General features: G+C 40.3%; 1 protein-coding gene across 7 annotated transcripts in view; it reads right to left on the bottom strand.

Moving 5' to 3' along the window:
* LOC148414816 (receptor-type tyrosine-protein phosphatase F-like) overlaps positions 1 to 17,622 on the bottom strand; it is a 197,389-nt gene that overhangs the window by 46,034 nt on the left and 133,733 nt on the right. For 5 of the 7 annotated variants that reach the window (XM_088428840.1, XM_088428841.1, XM_088428844.1 and 2 more), the window contains 5 exons: positions 8,260 to 8,377; positions 6,906 to 7,478; positions 5,144 to 5,244; positions 3,415 to 3,668; positions 1,737 to 1,815 (listed from right to left, as the gene is read on the bottom strand). In XM_088428840.1, the coding sequence (XP_088284966.1) occupies positions 1,737 to 1,815; positions 3,415 to 3,668; positions 5,144 to 5,244; positions 6,906 to 7,478; positions 8,260 to 8,377 (1,125 nt within the window). Of the gene's footprint in view, positions 1 to 1,736; positions 1,816 to 3,414; positions 3,669 to 5,143; positions 5,245 to 6,905; positions 7,479 to 8,259; positions 8,378 to 12,178; positions 12,206 to 17,622 lie in introns of all 7 variants that reach the window. The other 2 variants (XM_088428839.1, XM_088428843.1) reach the window with 1 other exon arrangement.

Below are 17,622 nucleotides of genomic sequence, written 5' to 3'. Positions count from 1 at the left end.
TGGAGACAATGGGCCGCTCGCTGTTTAATGACTCAAGGAGGCCCCTCTCTTTCTCTGCCAGCCTTGTGCTTTATTTAAATAAGCTGCTATTAATATTCTCGCTGTCGTTACGCTTCAGCCCCCTCGTGGGACGGGAAAATCTTTATTAAAAGGAATGTTAAAGTAGTCAGGAAGACTTGATGTAAAAACTATGATGTCTGCGAGTTTTAAGGAGGACAAGACTTTTTAGAGGCACTTTGGATCAAATTCATGAATTCTTGCAGCCGGGGGCACTCGGAGAAATACTATATGACAATATTTGCAATATTTAACAATTGATTTTGAAAACAATTTTGTTATTTCTTCATAAATACAGCATATTTATTCAAGCGAATGAGTGATGTATTTTATTTATGATGTAGTAATAATTAAATGACACTGTGTAAGATTTAGCTATGGACAGCAGGATCAGCGGTTATTGCTGCATTTACCGTCATGCCCCTAAAGCTCCCACAGGCGCATGCGAAAAAATTACACAGGTAGTATGTGTAATTTAGGGGCATTATGGTGAATGCAGCAATAAACGCTCCTATTCCTGCTGTCCGTAGCTATAACAAACACTGCGACCTTCGAAGGAGTGTCACCCCTTATGTAATATCATTTCATGATAACTAGACCTACGATTATATTTAAAACATACTGTTGGTTGTGAAGAGCACATTTATTTGAAGGTTTTTGAAACTTATAACCATTTAATTTCTTCATTTTTAATGAAAAACTGTCTAAATCTTACACAGTGTCACTTTAAGGTCCTAATTTAGGTATTATTATATTATTTGTTTCACATTTTGTACACAGTATATTTTTTTTTATATCTAGACAGGCAGGGGTTGTATTGTAATTTTGTTTTTAATACGATACGGAAAAAAAAAGCCACTACTTTTTCTCATGCTTGGGACCCTGTGTTTTATAATCCGGCGTGGTTTAAAGTCCGAAAAATATGGTAAACTGTGTATATTTTCATTCAGGTAACATTTAAACCCTAACCCTATTATATAATCATATTAGTTATTTTCTTTATTTCTGTATAGATCACTTAAACTAGTTGAGGGATTTATTTTAATTTTCGATACTGCTATTGAGATTGATCATTATTCTTAGACAGTATATTGTATGCACTTTGCAGATGCATTTATCCATCATCACGTTGGAATTCATTGCATTTAGGCTTCTTAATGGTTAATACACTAATATTTAGGATACTGGTTGGATTTTTATGCTACGGATTCATTTTGCATTGATATTCAGATGATTTATTTATTTAACTGTACGTCATAATTTATTGACTGTATTTTATCAGTGAATTATAACTCCTGACGTTAATGTGTTCTCCGGTTTCCATTCTCTACAAATGCTTTATACAGTATTTTCTCACTGTCCACTTTGGTCAATTTTATATGATATATTATTATATTTCTGAAAAATGTATAGTATTGTGTCCATGCCTATTGTGCAGGCTAGTGTTTGTGTATTCAGCGTTTACCGATTATGCTCCATACAACAGATGGGCACTGTCTGCAGACCTGGCATGCAATAATTAGTCGCCACCCCAGCGGACCACCTCCACCGAGCTCAAGCTCAGGAGAGCGGTGAAGATAATTGGTAACAAGCGGACACTTCCCGCCCAGTCGGAATTAATGGCGACCTTTCATCCGCCATGGAATGTGCCAATCGGCCGCAGTCTGGCTGATTCTCACCTCCTCCAGGTCCATCTCATCTGGATTCTTCCAGCGCCGGCTCGACTGGGATACTGGCAGAACTACAACGTAGTACCACCTGACAAAAAAAAAAAACAAACACATATGACAATGGCACACTCGAAGGTCGAAACGAGGTCGAAGATCGGCAGATTAATATGCCCACCATGCAACACAACACGCACACACACACACACACTGTCTTAGCCAGATGAGCCTGGTGCATCAAGCCACCCGCAAGACTCCTGAGGTTAACAGGACGCCCTATGTGAGTAAGCTCTAATCGCTGTAATTAGCCAGCTCTCAAATAGAGCCATAAGTCAGGAATTTAGTGCATCTGGAAATTAGAATAAATCAATAAATTGGGGGGAAGAAATCTTCCATGCATTATGATATCTCCAATCTCTATTACAAAAAGATCCTGAAAAATAGAAGACAAGCAGAACAGTCCAGCTGCAATCGATTCAATGCCCCGACAATGAAATGAGATGGGTGAATGAGAATGTTCACCGCAGATTGCTTTGCTTTTTTGAGATCATTTCTCAAAAAAAAAAAAAAAAAAAAAAAAAGAAAAGCCTTGATATACAACCTCATGGTACACCAACCAGTTGGCTGAATGGCTGATGCTATCCGTACGCTAACACTTACTGATTGAAGCATGTTTTCATTAAAGACAATATTGGCACTCGGAGCTTCCGACAATAAAAGGGAAGAAACCTAAAACCACTCGGTCTGTATTATCCGAGCGCCGTATTTCTCCGAGTACAGGTCGGATTTTTTTCCCTCATCCTCAACCTCCATATTAGGGGTGTCAACTTCTAACCACATAAAACAAAACCAACCAATTTTTTTCCACATATCTGAGTTTGAACAACATTAATTTGAATGCAAAATAAGTAATAGCATGTCATTTACCAGGCTTTAAATTTATATATATAATTTGATCCTTATTTGACCTGTCAGATAGTGATGATGACTTTTAGGGCTTTTTGACAAATTAATATTCTGCCGTGTCAAAAAAATAAAGCTTTGAGACTTCATAGCATTTCATTGCTGCAACATTAGTTTCAGCATTTGTGTCTATGCGCACATTGCCTCGTACCTGTCTCCTTTCCGCCCCATCCCATAACCACAACGGTATGTTATTCTATGTACGATGAAGAAATTCATCTTAAAGTATCGCTCTTTTATCATTTTCATCATGAACAATGTGCAAGCCTAACCTCGGCTTGAACCATTAATTTGAAACCTGAGTACTAGCTTGGAAAGTCAAATTTCAAGCCTTATTAGAAACCCCAGCCTTACTTCAGCTTCTTAAGTATTACTTGGGTGAGCCAGGTAGCTTATTTTGTAGTTATTATTGATTTGTTTCATTCAAAGCGAATGTTGAGAAAAGACAACTCGCACAAACAAAGACAGACGGGTATGAAGGCTCATTATTGTAAAGCTGCTCGACTGCTGTCTGTGTAGTCGCCAACTTTAAAAGTCCTCTTCCGCTTTCCCGCCGTCTGCCGCTGAAAGCCAAGGCGGCTTGCTTCTTGCACTTCCAAATTTGTGATTTTGAGAGGCGCAGACCACCCCATCTCGCACACACACTTCCACAATCAAAAAACCGCCAAGCTGCTTTTGTTTTTTTTCTTCAATCAAAGCTGTTTAATATTCCTTTCAATTCACTTACCTGACACGCGTGGTGGTCTGCACCTTGGGCAGGTTAATGGTCATCTTGCCGCCCTGCGCCTGATGGGTGCTGTACAATGGCTTGGTCTTGATGAGGTCTGGGGCGGTGCGGATGGACACCTGCTGTTGCAGACCGCCGGCAATGTTGCCACGACTGGTCAACACGAAAGAGTAGTCTGTGTCGGGCTGCAGCTGCGTGATCAGCTTTCGCTTCAGGTTGCCCTGAACCTCGACACTCTGCTGGTTGTACAGAATCTGGAAATAGGATGCAAACAGTTAGCTTAAAGCGCTAATTCTAAAGGCAGGGGCTTGGGCAAACACACAAGCCTATTCATGACAGCGGTCACCTTGCATAATAGAAAGAAGTCTAATCCGCAAAGTATATCAAGAAAAAATAGTCAATTCCACCCTCTGTTGCAAATGTGATATGCCAAATTATGTAATGACACAATCCAGCATCAAAAATACGACCAACTCAAGAATGTGTGTGCAAAATATACACATTATACAAATAATTCATCCATCATCAAGCATTTTAAAGTCCAAGGTCCCCCATGTTGTCAGACCAACAGAATACTGTGTTCTGTGACAACATAAGCAAAAAAGTGAACAAAAGAAATAATTTGTTTCCACCGCTTCAATATTTTAAAAATTACCAGAAGGACATGGGTTGAGTTTATCATGGAGAAAAAAACAAGAACAACTGTGTGTGTGTGTGTGTGTCTATAATATATATATATATATATATATATATATATATATATATATATATATATATATATATATATATATATATATATATATATATATATATATTTATTTACATACACGCAAACACAGGGTGTACTCATTAATTTCATTAACACACTTGTTACTACCTACCATGACCACATATTCTGCTTATACCATACATTCCCAAATGTGAGATCTGTCCTCCGATTTATAAATACGGCCTTTTGTTTAGTCCTTCTTTATCTTCTACTCAAAAGCTATGCTGACCTAAACTGCAAAGCAATCCAGTGATGCCATCTTCAGTGACATTTTAGTCATTAAAGGGGGGTAAAAACCAGAATTGCACAGACAAAATGAGGAGGGCTCTCTTACTTGCTTAGACACATAAAACTATACTTGACAAATACATTTGTCAGTCAAAAATTGTCAGTCACTAAAAGGCTGGATTCCAGTATGACAAATATGACAAATACGACGCTTTGACAAATACTGACAAATACTACCTTGCAAAATAAAAATCAACACAACTATTCAATGTCATCCGCACAGTCCATCACAGTCGGTCATGCATGTGCACACGGTCACGTGTGAATGCAATATATTTGTTACATTACTATTGCAATTTCTCAGGGTAGCTGTCACCTTGGGAAGAATCAACAGCGCAACTAGAAAAAACATTCAGTCGAAAAATAGATCTTGTCACATTCTAGCACATAGGCAAATGCACAAATTGCATGTCAATGTCATCTACTGTGACCACCATTTCACCCTGTAAATAAGAAATGAACTTAACAGAAATATTCCACAGAGGCAAAAAATAGTTCTCGGTATCCTGAGTCACGCACGCGTGCGCATAATATACAGGTTACAGTATATGATTTTGAAGGCTCCTCCTGTCGGCTTTTCACGACATGTGCACCACCTTGCACAATAGAAATCGATATCAAAGCCTTTGCTAACAATAGCTGCATTCGTGCGCTGACCTGCAGAACGCTCACCTTAAAAGGCACTTGGGACTTGTAATTGGGCGGCAAATCCCAGGTGAGGAGCACAGACGTCTTCATGACTGCTTTGACGCCGAAGTTCAAAGTGGGAAAATCTGTGGGCAAATAGAAGGGGAAACAGTTATCCGTACACGCTTGGGCCCAGCTTGCTTTTTAGACAACATAAAAATATTCTTGATTACGGAAGACACACGTGTGTAGCACCCAAATAAGAATGTGTAGCATTACTTCATACTGCGATAAGGAGCACAATGATGCACTGTGTATGTGAGGGAGGATGGTGTGACTGTAGCGTGTAATGAGATTAGTCAGCCATAAATCAATAAACACACACACACCGATGCACAGGGGTGAGGTGGGGTGGGGGGGTGAGGGAGGCACGCTAGAAAAGACGAGAGTGGCGGCAACGTTCAAAAATGCAAGACGGCAACGTGACTTCCACAAGCTGTGCATGTGAATCCAGAATCTCGTGTTTTTTTTAAGACCGTTTATGGTTTTCAATTTACTAAAGCTTGTTTTGCTAAACATAAAAGACAACACAGGGCTCAAATAACCTTATGTATGCATTTTGGGGAATGATCAAACACATATTACATTAATTTGTGTTTATGTGATGTGCAAACATCAAAGACGATCGCGTCTTCAATGCATGATTTTGTCTTTAAGAACGTAGCGCTTTTTCTAGACATCAAAGATGATTTACAGTATGTTTGACTTTTGGGAAGCATCAAAGACTACAGTGCTGAATACAAGCGTGTTTAATTAAACTTTTAAGTAACATCAAAGACAATTTGTCTTCAAAGAGCCCCATGGTTTTGGGAACAATGTGACGATTTACAGTAGAGGTTAAACAGATTAGTCAACGATTTAATTAACCACTCCACAACAACAGTTTCAAACGCGTATTATAGCATGTGTGGAAAGTTTACAGTGCCATGGTCACTTGCAGATTATATATGTTTACCATCAAGTGTCTGTGTGGATTCTCAGCCATTCTGGTCATGGCAATACACAAACTGGTCTGTTACTGCCTTTTTTTTTAACCCTTGTGGATCTACCCTCAAATATAACTGTCTCTAAATTTTTTTTTAAAAAACATCCACTGACTCGAAAAGATTAAAAAACAAAAATTCTAAATTCTCACATCGGTGAAAATGTAGAAAATAAACAGTAATGTCGCTGTAAATGATAAAGAGGGTGAGCGTAATCTTTTTTTTGACGAAAATGAAGAGTGAATGTAACTATGCAGAAAAACAGACACATCAAGCTTCTATTATTTAAGCCTTTCATCCCTCTTCATCATTCCAGTGGCTCCTCACCGGCACTCACTCATCCAATGACAAATTACAATCAGAGTACCTCACTGTCTTCCAGAGGTTACCCAAAGATTTGATGAAAATAAATAATCTTGAATTAAGTCGATGTCTTTGAAATGGCATTGAAGACAATTTAGAGTCTTCAATAAACAACACAGCACTTCAAAGTTGTAAAAGTCAAAGTTGTCATTCCTTCATGCATCCCCTCACGCCCCACCCCCTCCCTCATGTCTGGTACGTCTCTGCGCCGCTCTTGCACTCACAGCCACAAACGCACTGCCTGTAAGAGCGGTGAAAAGTTAAGGCCAAAAAGCCCTTAAGACTCTGAACTGAAGCCTTGACCAAATTCGCCATTTTGGGGGTCTCCTGAAAAATGATGATTTTGGGGAAACAAGAATTATACTGAAGAGGATAAATATGATATACATTGTTAGTCTTACCATTGGACATGGTTCTGCTCTGGATGCTGGGGCTTAAGGGTCCCGCGCCCTTGCTGGTATACGCCTGCACACGGATATCATAGGTGGTGTCGGGGTTCAGGCCAAAGATAGTCATGCGTGTGTCAGCTGTGCGATTGGTGCTGTTTTGCTGGCTGTTGATGTCCCGGTAGACCACCACGTAGTAGACGATCTTGCCGTTCCTCTCGGCCAACAGCGGCGGCTCCCATGTGAGCTGGGTGCTGGACTGGGTCAGGCCCGTCACCTGCAGGTTCAACGGGAAGCCCGACGGCACGTCCTCGGGGGTGCCGATCTCTTTAGTGTAGGCTTCGCCCACGCCGGCCCGGTTACGGGCGCTGAGGCGGAAGACATAGGTGGCGCCCTTGTGCAGACCCGTCACCGTGTAGTGGTCGTCAGTGCTGCGCAGCTCGCGCGACGTGAAAGTGTCGTCGTCGGTACGCTTGTACTGTAGTTGGTAGCCCATCAGCTCTCCCACCATGTCTTTGGGGGGCTGCCACTGGATGAGCGCCGTGTTGCCCATGGTGGCACTGATCATCATGGTGGGCTTGCCGGGCACTGGAATCATTAACACACATTCAGTCAGTGGCTGAATCTTTTTTTGTTTGCCCTCAGGAGACAGATTAGAGTTGAGTGGACCCTGGTATATCGCCGGGGATATGTCCCTGTCCCACTAGTATAGATGACAATCTCTTTCTAATGGCTTTATCCAGATGAAAAACACAAATAAATAAATACAATGCCGTAACTAACTCTTTCAGTGCCATGGATGAGAATTCTCATCTTTTAAAGTGGTAATAACAATAATAAATAACACAATTCTGGTCAAATACTTTTTTTTTATGGAGAAGAGCTGACACCCTTGACGAATGCTTACCTAAAATACGTCAATTGAACACTGCAGTGCTAACAGTGACCGTTGGATGGCAGTGTTTTCCCACTTCCAACACAGCAATTACCAATTCTAACTGAAGAATGGACGTCAATCTTTGATATGTCAGCACCCATATTTACATAGACATAGCACACAGTATTCTGTTGGTCTTTTTCAATAACACTTGGCACTGAAAGAGATAAGGTACAGTAATGCTCTAGCACAAGCTAACTGGAACATGAAGCAACTCATCCTTAAATTGTCTTACAGTGACTCCTTTGCAAAACATTATATGCCTTCATTTTATTTAAGTTTTTATTTCATACAAATGAAATTAGTGGCACAATTTTCCATCTAAAATAGAGATTACGCAATCTATCTTCTGAAGTTGCTGGCATTACAGTAAGCAAGTACACTACTAAAATATGGAAAAAATGGAATGGAATGGAAAAAACACACTCTCACCTGCTCCAGTGGTGGTGACCAATTTAGGTTTGCAACGAGGCCCGTCTCCCCTGGTAGTGTATGCCGCCACAGCGATAGAGTAGGTGGTCTCAGATTGCAGCCCAGTAATGATGGCCTCCTGCAATGCGGCGACATTTACAGAATCCAAAATTATGAACGACCACAGTAAGAATCCTTTTCAGACGTTACCCGCAAAAGCAACTCGACACCCTCCATCCTCCACTAGGGGTCCTGGTCAAATCTGTTTACAGCACCCCTCAAAAACACTGCAATTTTCCAAAAAGGCACACAAGATGGAAAAGGAATCTTTCTTGGTCAAGAAAAACTCCCATGTCCATTTACAAGGCACACTCCAAACCCCATCAACCAACCGGATGAGCGGGAACGTCACCAACGTGTCAGTGTTCATACCAGCGGTGTGGGAGACAACCAGAGGTTTAACTCATTGAAAATCACTGATAGGCATTGTAATCATTTGAACTGATCAAAACTTTGGTGCTTTGAGTTTGTTTCAACTTGTTGCTGTTCAAGGCTGTACTCACACTAAGCCATTCAAACGGAGCTTGCTAAACGGCATTATACAGACCAGATAGAAAGACGACAGGGCATGCTGGGTCACACTCATGAAGTTTTTAATTAAAGACAATACGTATGATCGCCCCTGCCACCTCAAGCATTGAAATAAAGAAGACTAAAAACCAAAAAGTCCTTGGAATGCTCTGTCACATGCTCAATTTATCCTCTTCACAGTTATTTACAATAAACACTACCCAATATATTGTAAATAAACAGACAGATGAGAAATAATCCACTTCCAAAAATGATTTGCATGTTTTGTACTATCTTATAATTAATGTGATCCCTCCTCCACTTATTTATAATAACTACCACCTTGTACAAAAATAAACAACAACGAACAATTTACAGTCACGTCGATGGCACACTTGGTCACCCGGGCATATGCTTGCATAATGTAGAGGATTCATAATTAATGCTGACGTTCTTCTCGTCAATCATTGACAATAACCACGGCGTTGCACAATACAAATGACAAAATGACTAGAAATACTGTATAAATAATAACAATAAAACACTCAGTCACATGCTTAATGTACTCTGTGTGTCATGTTAGATCTTCTTCCTAGTTATTCATAATAACAACCATCTTGCATAATAAAAATCAACAGAATGACTGGAGATAATCCGAGGTGAAAAAAACTGTCACGCGCAATATTGCTTGCTACGTATAATCAATTCAGAAACAAACTGACCCACTAGTAAAGCGCTAACTGACCGGGTTGGATGCAATACAGATTTTTTAATGAGGTCATGGCATAACACATGAATTACATAGTGTGAGCACAATGTAACATTGTAGTGCAACACCTCTTTAGGGCATTAGCATTGGTCAAGGTGGCATAGAAAAAGGGGTTCATGGAATAACTGGAGAAACATAATAAAAAGCACATCCCCACTGAAAAATTGGAAAAGTATGGATGCTGGCCTATGAAGTAATGTCAATGGTAATTTTCCTCTGGCTTCCCATAGTGTACATTGGGCCGGACATAAGAACTCGGACACGCTTGGGTGAAATAATGGAGCAACACAAATTTTGCACTCAAAAAACAAAACAAAACAAAAAAAACACACACACACGAAAGCACATACATACGTATACTCACCACTTACACAATTGCATTTTTTAAGTATTTGCTGCACATGCATGCACACACAAGTCGGCATTCTGTGTATCTATATACAAATAAGGCTTTGGTATCCTTCTTATTCAAATGTTTGAGTACATTATCATAGCAAAGGAAAATAAAGGAAGGACTAAGTCTTCTAACTTTTACGGGTGGCTAAGCTCTCCTATACATGTCATTAGTGAAATGGTATCGTATAACGACAACTGTATCTTAAACATGTTTTAATTTACTTTGGAATGAATTGCCATTATTCTAATCATAAAAAAAGACTTCAAAATCAGTTTTGACGTTTTTGAATGCCAAGGTTGAATTAGCTCTGCAGACTGTTTTTTTTCCCCCCAAAATCAATGTTCTTTGTCAATAGGGTCTAAATGTGTGTAGAGATAATCAAGTGGTAGAAGCAAGAACGTTGTGAATTATTTGGGACTAGTATTTTTGGTTCACTGAACAACAAATTCTATTTGATGACATATTTCAATACAAACTGTATAAAATAAATGATAAAAACTTCAAATGTATTAGTCAGAAAGGTAAGCAATCATGTATGAATTGATTATTCTTCAATAGTCTGGTGACATGCAAAATACAATCATCACCGACATTTGTTGCAAAAAGTCCTTTAAACACATGTCCTGTGCAAATTAATTTCTTCAAGATGTCTTACAAAACAACATCTTTGAAGATCTGTTATTGTGACAACACTTGATAAATTCTCTGACATGGGACGAGTAAGTGGTGTCACGTTGATGCTAACATGTGTTGATAAAAACGAGGTAATCACATGCCATAAAACGGTAGTGTGTGACAGCAACGCGAAACGGTGAGCTGCTGTCGGCATGAAAATCCGCTGCTGATCGCGCGGATGATAAAACGCCAAGATGGACAACAGGCTCGTTTCTAATTGGTCTTCCCACAGCAGGAAAACAGGACATGCCAAATGGAAGATGCAATGGCTGACTCTCGTGCATTGAGCATCTTGAAGGTGTATATACAGTATGTATATAGAATACAGGGAGGACCAAGCCAGTGACGGCTATGATAAATCCAATTTGACAGCGATAAATCCATCCGACGCTTTTAATAATGAGGTTTTGTTATGTCATCGCTACGTCGTCTTAGGAATCAATTGAAGTGTAATGAGTTAACTATCTGACGGCGAGCAGCAGAACAGAGGCGGAGATTATCTAGCCCATCTCGTTTGCTGTCGGCGTGGGCAGTGGGATTGAAATGGAAAAACATTACCATATAAAAAAATTTGGGACGGAATTACGCATAAAAGTTTGAGGCCAACGAGTTTGCTGCCTAACTGGTCTGTTGTTAAAATTGACAGAAAGCAAACTATTTGGCCCTGACCTAATTACAAATGAAAGTGTTTGGATCTTACTAGGATAGATGATGCTAATATTAGCCATTTAGCTTCCATTTCAATCACAATGAAAGCCCATTCAGACAGCAAATGAATTGTAAATGCATTTGTATATTTGGGGGTCTGCTTGCAAATACTCTTTAGATTGGTTTGCCTTCGTTTGCAATTTCAGTTACATATCATTTAGTTCAGAAATACGAAATATGTTCAGAAATAATAATACACGTTTGCTGCCCAAATAAAAATTCAATGAAAGAGGGACACAGAGACATAGACAAGTTGGACCTGAATTATTTGAATGTGCTAAAACAATTTGGAGCTGAACTGTATATAAAGTAATACTGACACAATTATTTGAATTTTAATGCCATTTCATTCATATAGTGAACAGGTTGGGCCTGAACTCTTGCTAAACTAACTAGTTGGGTCCGAACACCAACTAACTGCTGTACCGTTAAGAGCCAAACTGTTCATATGTATTTATTCTGAATAGTCTGAATGGTACAGTGTGTTTTCAAGTTTTCTATGGTTTTGTTCAAAACAGACAGCTATTTTTTGAGAATCCTATTTTAAATGCCAACTAATATTTTCTACTAGATCTCCAGAACTCAGGTTCCTCATTATCTAAGTGCCTATCCTTAGCTATGGGTGAAAAGCTCTCGCCGCGGTCATAATGCGTAAAGTGAGAATGCAAATCATTTGCTTTTAAGGCACGGTATGCACACAATCATACATTCAACCCAAACACATAAACACACACACAAAAACACCCCCAAACTGCAGATTGGGAACCTGTGAGAAAAAAAAAAAAACGCCAATCCCAGCAGCACACATGAGGCTTACTCACATGCTCGGTGAACTCCGTAATATTGAACTGATGGGAGAGAAGACAAGACACACAGGACACAGGGTGGGGTGCATGGAGGAGGAGAGTGAGTCAAGAGGTAACACAACAGGCATGGAAAAAAAAGCACTTGGACTTTTTTTCCGCTGCGAGACAGATGAATGTAGGTGTCGTGCAGAGGAAGCGGCGGAGAGAGAGAGCGTGATGGAGGGGAGGCAGTAAAAAAAAAAGTTGAATGCGTGTCGTCAAGGTCGGGAATGATTGTGAAACTTTTTGGTGTTATGATGCACTACTTTGTTTTCCCATCTGCCTATCAATCTTAAGAAAAACATGTTCCCACACGTCTCCATTAGCCGTAACTGCAGTGGACGTTTCAGGGAGAAAGCGTTTTCCTCGCACCCTTTTTTTTATTCATTACATTTCAATATGTTTTCCAAATGTTCCCCTTTGCTCGCTCCGGGAGATTCCTGCGGGACGCAAAAGCCCATTTCCTACCGCCGGCTCCGACGCCGAGCGTGAAATCTTATTACCAGCACCACTGTACTCGCGCTTCGACATCAAAACCCGTCCGTGCGGAATGCAAACGCTTGCCATTTACCGGCAACTCGCTGCATAGTTCAACAACTCGCGGGCCAAGTTCACTGATGGGAGGTCACAGTGAGGACTTGGAGCAGGATTAAGAATATTGAATGTGAATGGCATATATATATTACAGTGGCGCGGCCCAATAGCCGGGGATCACTTGGTGAAAGCGTACATTTTACAGGGAAGCGAGATGTGAAAGACAGTGAACTGGTATCATTTTTCATGCTATGAAATTCTACGAAATTCCAAGTATGAAATACCGAGTAAAGCTTAATAGGAAGTTTGTCAAAGTTTGTTTTGTGCATTTCTCAAGTTATTAAACCCTAACCCTAACATTAAAAAAAAACGAGATTTTGACTGGGTTTTTGTCCCACTCTTTCCTTATGTACAATGAACGACAACAACCCCCCCAGAAAATCAGAAACTTCTCTAAGAGGTCCCATTTGGCTGGCCCGCAGATCAAAAGTTAAATCCAAAACGTATATACCATTAGTTTAGAACCAATTAGCTTGCCGCCTAAACAAGCTTTCATTTAAATAAAAATTAAATTATAAATATTTTTGGGAACCACAACGCAACAGATACAAGAAAAGGCAAGTAAGGTAAAGTTCATCCAGGTAGATTTCTCGTTGGAAACTGTGATTTTGTCGAGTAGAGTTTAAAAGAGTCGATAAAGTCGGTGGTAAGGTAAGGTAATAATGAGTCTGAGGGAAACCAACGTTAGAATATGTGACTAGTGATGGGACATTTGGGTGTTTAAAGGGTCATTCAAGAATCTATCAAAAAGAGCCGTTCAGAAACACTGTTATGGGCAATTCCAAGCATTTTAAGCGGTGCCTCACTCAAAACTTTTGCTGCTTGCGGCTGGGTTTGCCAAAAGCTGAGGTTTACTGTTACTCGCTTTAAAGTACCAACTCATAAGGTACAACTCTCAGTCGAAAGCGCCGTACCTACAGTAACCATTTTTAGCTTCCCGTCTCGTCTTGACTCTCTTCTTACCTAAGCCCTAGGCAAGACTTATAAATTACCCCGGCACACATTTATATTTCCGACGCCACGGCGAGCCGATAAGTGTCATCGTCGCCGATGGATGCAAATGTGATGACACGGGCAGAGATTTGCGGCTATCAGAATAAGAGCGAGGTGGCGGCGGCGTGACGAGTGATGTGGAAGAGAAGGAGCTGTCATGAGTGATGGAGTGAAACGGGCTGAGGCGCTTTTTTTCCCTATTTCTATTCAGCTCCTATCTGAGGCAGTGATGCGAAACAAACGCACACACACACACACACACACACACACACACACAAGCGCGAGCCAGCATAAACGCGTGAACTGCGCAAACGCATGAATGGTCAAGCAAAATGGAGCTCAGAAAACGGACGCTGAATGCGGGCAAACATGGGCGGTAAGTATAGAGAAACAGACGGGCTGATGCATTCAACCACAAAGCACACCATTTTCCGATGGCTGTCACTGATAAAAGTATGATAAAGTGCAATGGTGCGCCTACCAATTCTAATTTAGTTTAGAGCCGGGGTTGACCACCTTCATAAAGTCACTCTCTAACATTGCGTTTGTCCTTATTTTGCCTTACAGTGGGGCCTTGAGATACTTCGAGTGGCCCGACTTTTGAGTTTCTTAAGATGCGACAAGTCATCCTGCCAACTTTTCTGCTTTGACAACTGAGTGCAAACGTGATATATGAGTGTTGTTCGAAGTAGTGAGCTCAACAAAACACCTGCAATTTGGAAAAGGTTGAATATTTCATCTAAAAACGGGTTGCACGCTGTCGATAGGATGTTGCTAGGATAGCAAAGTCTGCTTTGATTCATGCTAAAACACAATGCAAATCGCCATTGGTATGCTAGAGATTAGCGTTGACAGTGGCGCAAGACAAGCGCAGAGACAAAATAATTAGAGGCGTGTAATCTTAATTTTCAAATAAACTGACTCATATCCGAGTATTTGGTAGCCATCTATTATTTGTTATCATTTGCATGACAAAACTCCCCCTGGTGAAGAAGGTGGGCACATCAGAAGGAATAGCATAAAATCACAGTCAAACTAGTAAAAATATTGAAATTAAATTAAAACAAAAAAAGTGACCATACATGCCGACACCTTGGAGTGAACGAGTTTTTATTTTTTTTTGTGGGTCCGATTGACACCATTGATCAACTGATCTGTAAATGACATCACAGCTAATGACATCACAAGCAATCGTCAACTATGCATGAATTTAGAAATCTCTTCCGATTCGAACAAGCCGATCAAATCTCTATAAAGTCTAGTTTCCATGCAGCAAAAATGTAAGCAAACAATTCCTATATTTGCATCCGCAAACATGACTATTTGCTCAACTGATAAGTGACTGACTACAGGTGGTCAGCAACAAAACAGAAACTGCGAAACACAATACTGCAGCAACCATATAGCTTGCATCATTTGGTGAGTTTGGCATTTTTCGCTGTTCTCCCCAAATGTTACATAGTTTATAGCTTCCGAGCAACTTGTGGCCATAGGGCAGAAAGAAGACAGACTACTGCAGCTAAAAGGAGACTCTAGAGTAAAACACTGTAGCAACAGGCTACGCCAGGGGGTGTCAAACTAATTTTCGGGCCAGGTAGGGCTGCACAATTAATCGAATTTAATCGCGATTACGGTATTGGCTGCCACGATTAATTAACCTGATCCTCAGTGATATTAAGAGTCAAGCAAGCACTTTTTTTGATAACAAGTCAAATCAAGCACTTTGCCATCATTACACCAGGGGACATTGTTTCCCACACGTTTGCATTACAACAGTATGAATATTTCTCACCCTATTTATTTTTTCCATTGGTTTGCACTCAGCAATTAAGTTTGCCGTGTTGCCCTGTGTGCCAAGTTTTTGCCATATCCTGAGTGAAATTGTCTCTTTATTTACTCTATTTATTCATTTTAGTTTATTATTATTTGTAAGTATTAAGCCTTGAAGCCTTGTTTATATACTGCTTGTTTAAAATAGACACATTTGACTAAACATGATGAATATATAAAATAAAGTACATGTTTCAAAGAGAATATATAATAAAATTAACTAAAAATAAATAAATCTTCCCCTTTTGGATTTGCCTTCAGGGGTCACCACAGTCAATCAATCGCCTCCATTTAAGCTTGTTTTCTGACATCCATCTCGCACACCAGCTATTCATGTCCTCTTACACTAAATATATAAACAAATCAGTAGATTAAATCGATTAACTATTGTAAACAGAAGTGGGCTAGATAGAAATTGGAATATTAACACCTGGTGGAGACTGTGGGCATAGTACCGCTCCCTTCAGACTTGAATCGCAGGACAAGCTGACGTTAGCATGTTTGTTTATTTCTGGCTGGATGTCACCCATGCCATGCTTGGAACCGCAGTGGGAATTTTTGAATGTTAAAAAAAAAGAAAAAAAGCTAGTGAGTAGTTTCTGCACAGTGGAAGAGGGGCTTTTATGACAGGTAAAAATTGACTATAGATTAGCCGAAAGCAACGTAAGTGGCCCACGTCTGCCGCAGTCGCGAAAAAAGGGGTCGATAGCATAGCACTGTTAGCGTTGGCCTCTTGGTTTAAAATTAGCACGGAAAATGAGGGTGCTGTGTGGGCTGGGGCTTGAAAAGAGGTGCTTGTAGCACCCACACGCACACAAAAAGAGAAGTCCTTGTAGCATTGCGGCTAAGCGTGAGGAGGCGAGCGGCAGCCGGAGATAAGAGGTGAGGGAGAGGTGATAGCGATGCAGACGGAATTCGCCATCCAATCGCATAAGGTTTGCGTGACATGTTAGATAGTCAAAACTTGCCTATTAAGTTTGTTTCTCTGGTACACCAAAAATTGAGTGATATTTTTGCCTCGCTTGATACATCCTTGTCACACTGACGTGTCAATATATTCAAATAAAACTAGTTTGAAATATTAAAAAAGTTGAAAGCTATAACAATATAGCCATAAAAAGTCAGGATTTATAGGTAACTTGTTTTACGTTAGCTTTTGGTAAATAAACAACAGGAGGGTCAAATCATTCAATGTATGCAAATGTGAATGTTACCAAAAAAAAAAAAAAAAACCTCAACGCCTTTTTATTTTTTCGAAAAAACTTTAAGCTCAATACACCATTCACAATACATCAGGGATATTGTGAGAGACTCGGTGGATGTCATATATACAATATTTGTTTCACTTCAGAGATTTTTGTGATAGTGAGGCAGTCGTATTGGGGTGACTAATGCACCTCATTTTGTGTTTTCCATGAAATAGTCTCATCGTGTACAGTGTGCCTTCACTCATGCAAATACCAATATCTCTAACTTTTTGGGAATGGTAAATTTAATATACATCTAAACAAATATGCAGGATATGGTCTTCTATTTCTTTTTTAAATTAAAAAAAACAACAAACAAAAACGCTTGTGTTACACGTCAACACAATATCGTGGTTTGGGAGGAGGAAGACGATGTGGGTCGATACGGTTTGGTGAGAAAAAGGCCGTCGGAGCGTTACTTTGCTTTTTGGCTGGCCGTGTGGTCCTTCCCTTTGTTGACGTTGAGGCAGGCCTGTGCAGGTCGCCCGCTCTAGATGACTAAATGGAGGGGAACCGGCTCGCACGCAAAGGCCCACTTGTAATGACGCAAAAGGCTTGTGGAGCACAACAGAGAAAGGGAAACAGAAGGCGAGATAGAGAATTGCCAGAGGCGAGAACAACAGGTTTTACAGTGAGCGAGCGAGAGAGAGAGAGTGAGACAGGCGTCGCCAGGACTGGCTTGAGTAGCAATTTGCGAGATGTGTTAATTGTGCGGAGCTGCCACAATTTAGAGCTGTTGGGTACGATTGTTCGCAC

This window comes from Hippichthys cyanospilos, chromosome 12 (assembly GCF_059441005.1).
Source record: "Hippichthys cyanospilos isolate Australia breed blue-spotted pipefish chromosome 12, RoL_Hcya_1.0, whole genome shotgun sequence".
NCBI classification, from domain to species: Eukaryota; Metazoa; Chordata; class Actinopteri; order Syngnathiformes; family Syngnathidae; genus Hippichthys; species Hippichthys cyanospilos.
This window is presented reverse-complemented; position numbering and strand designations above follow the sequence as displayed.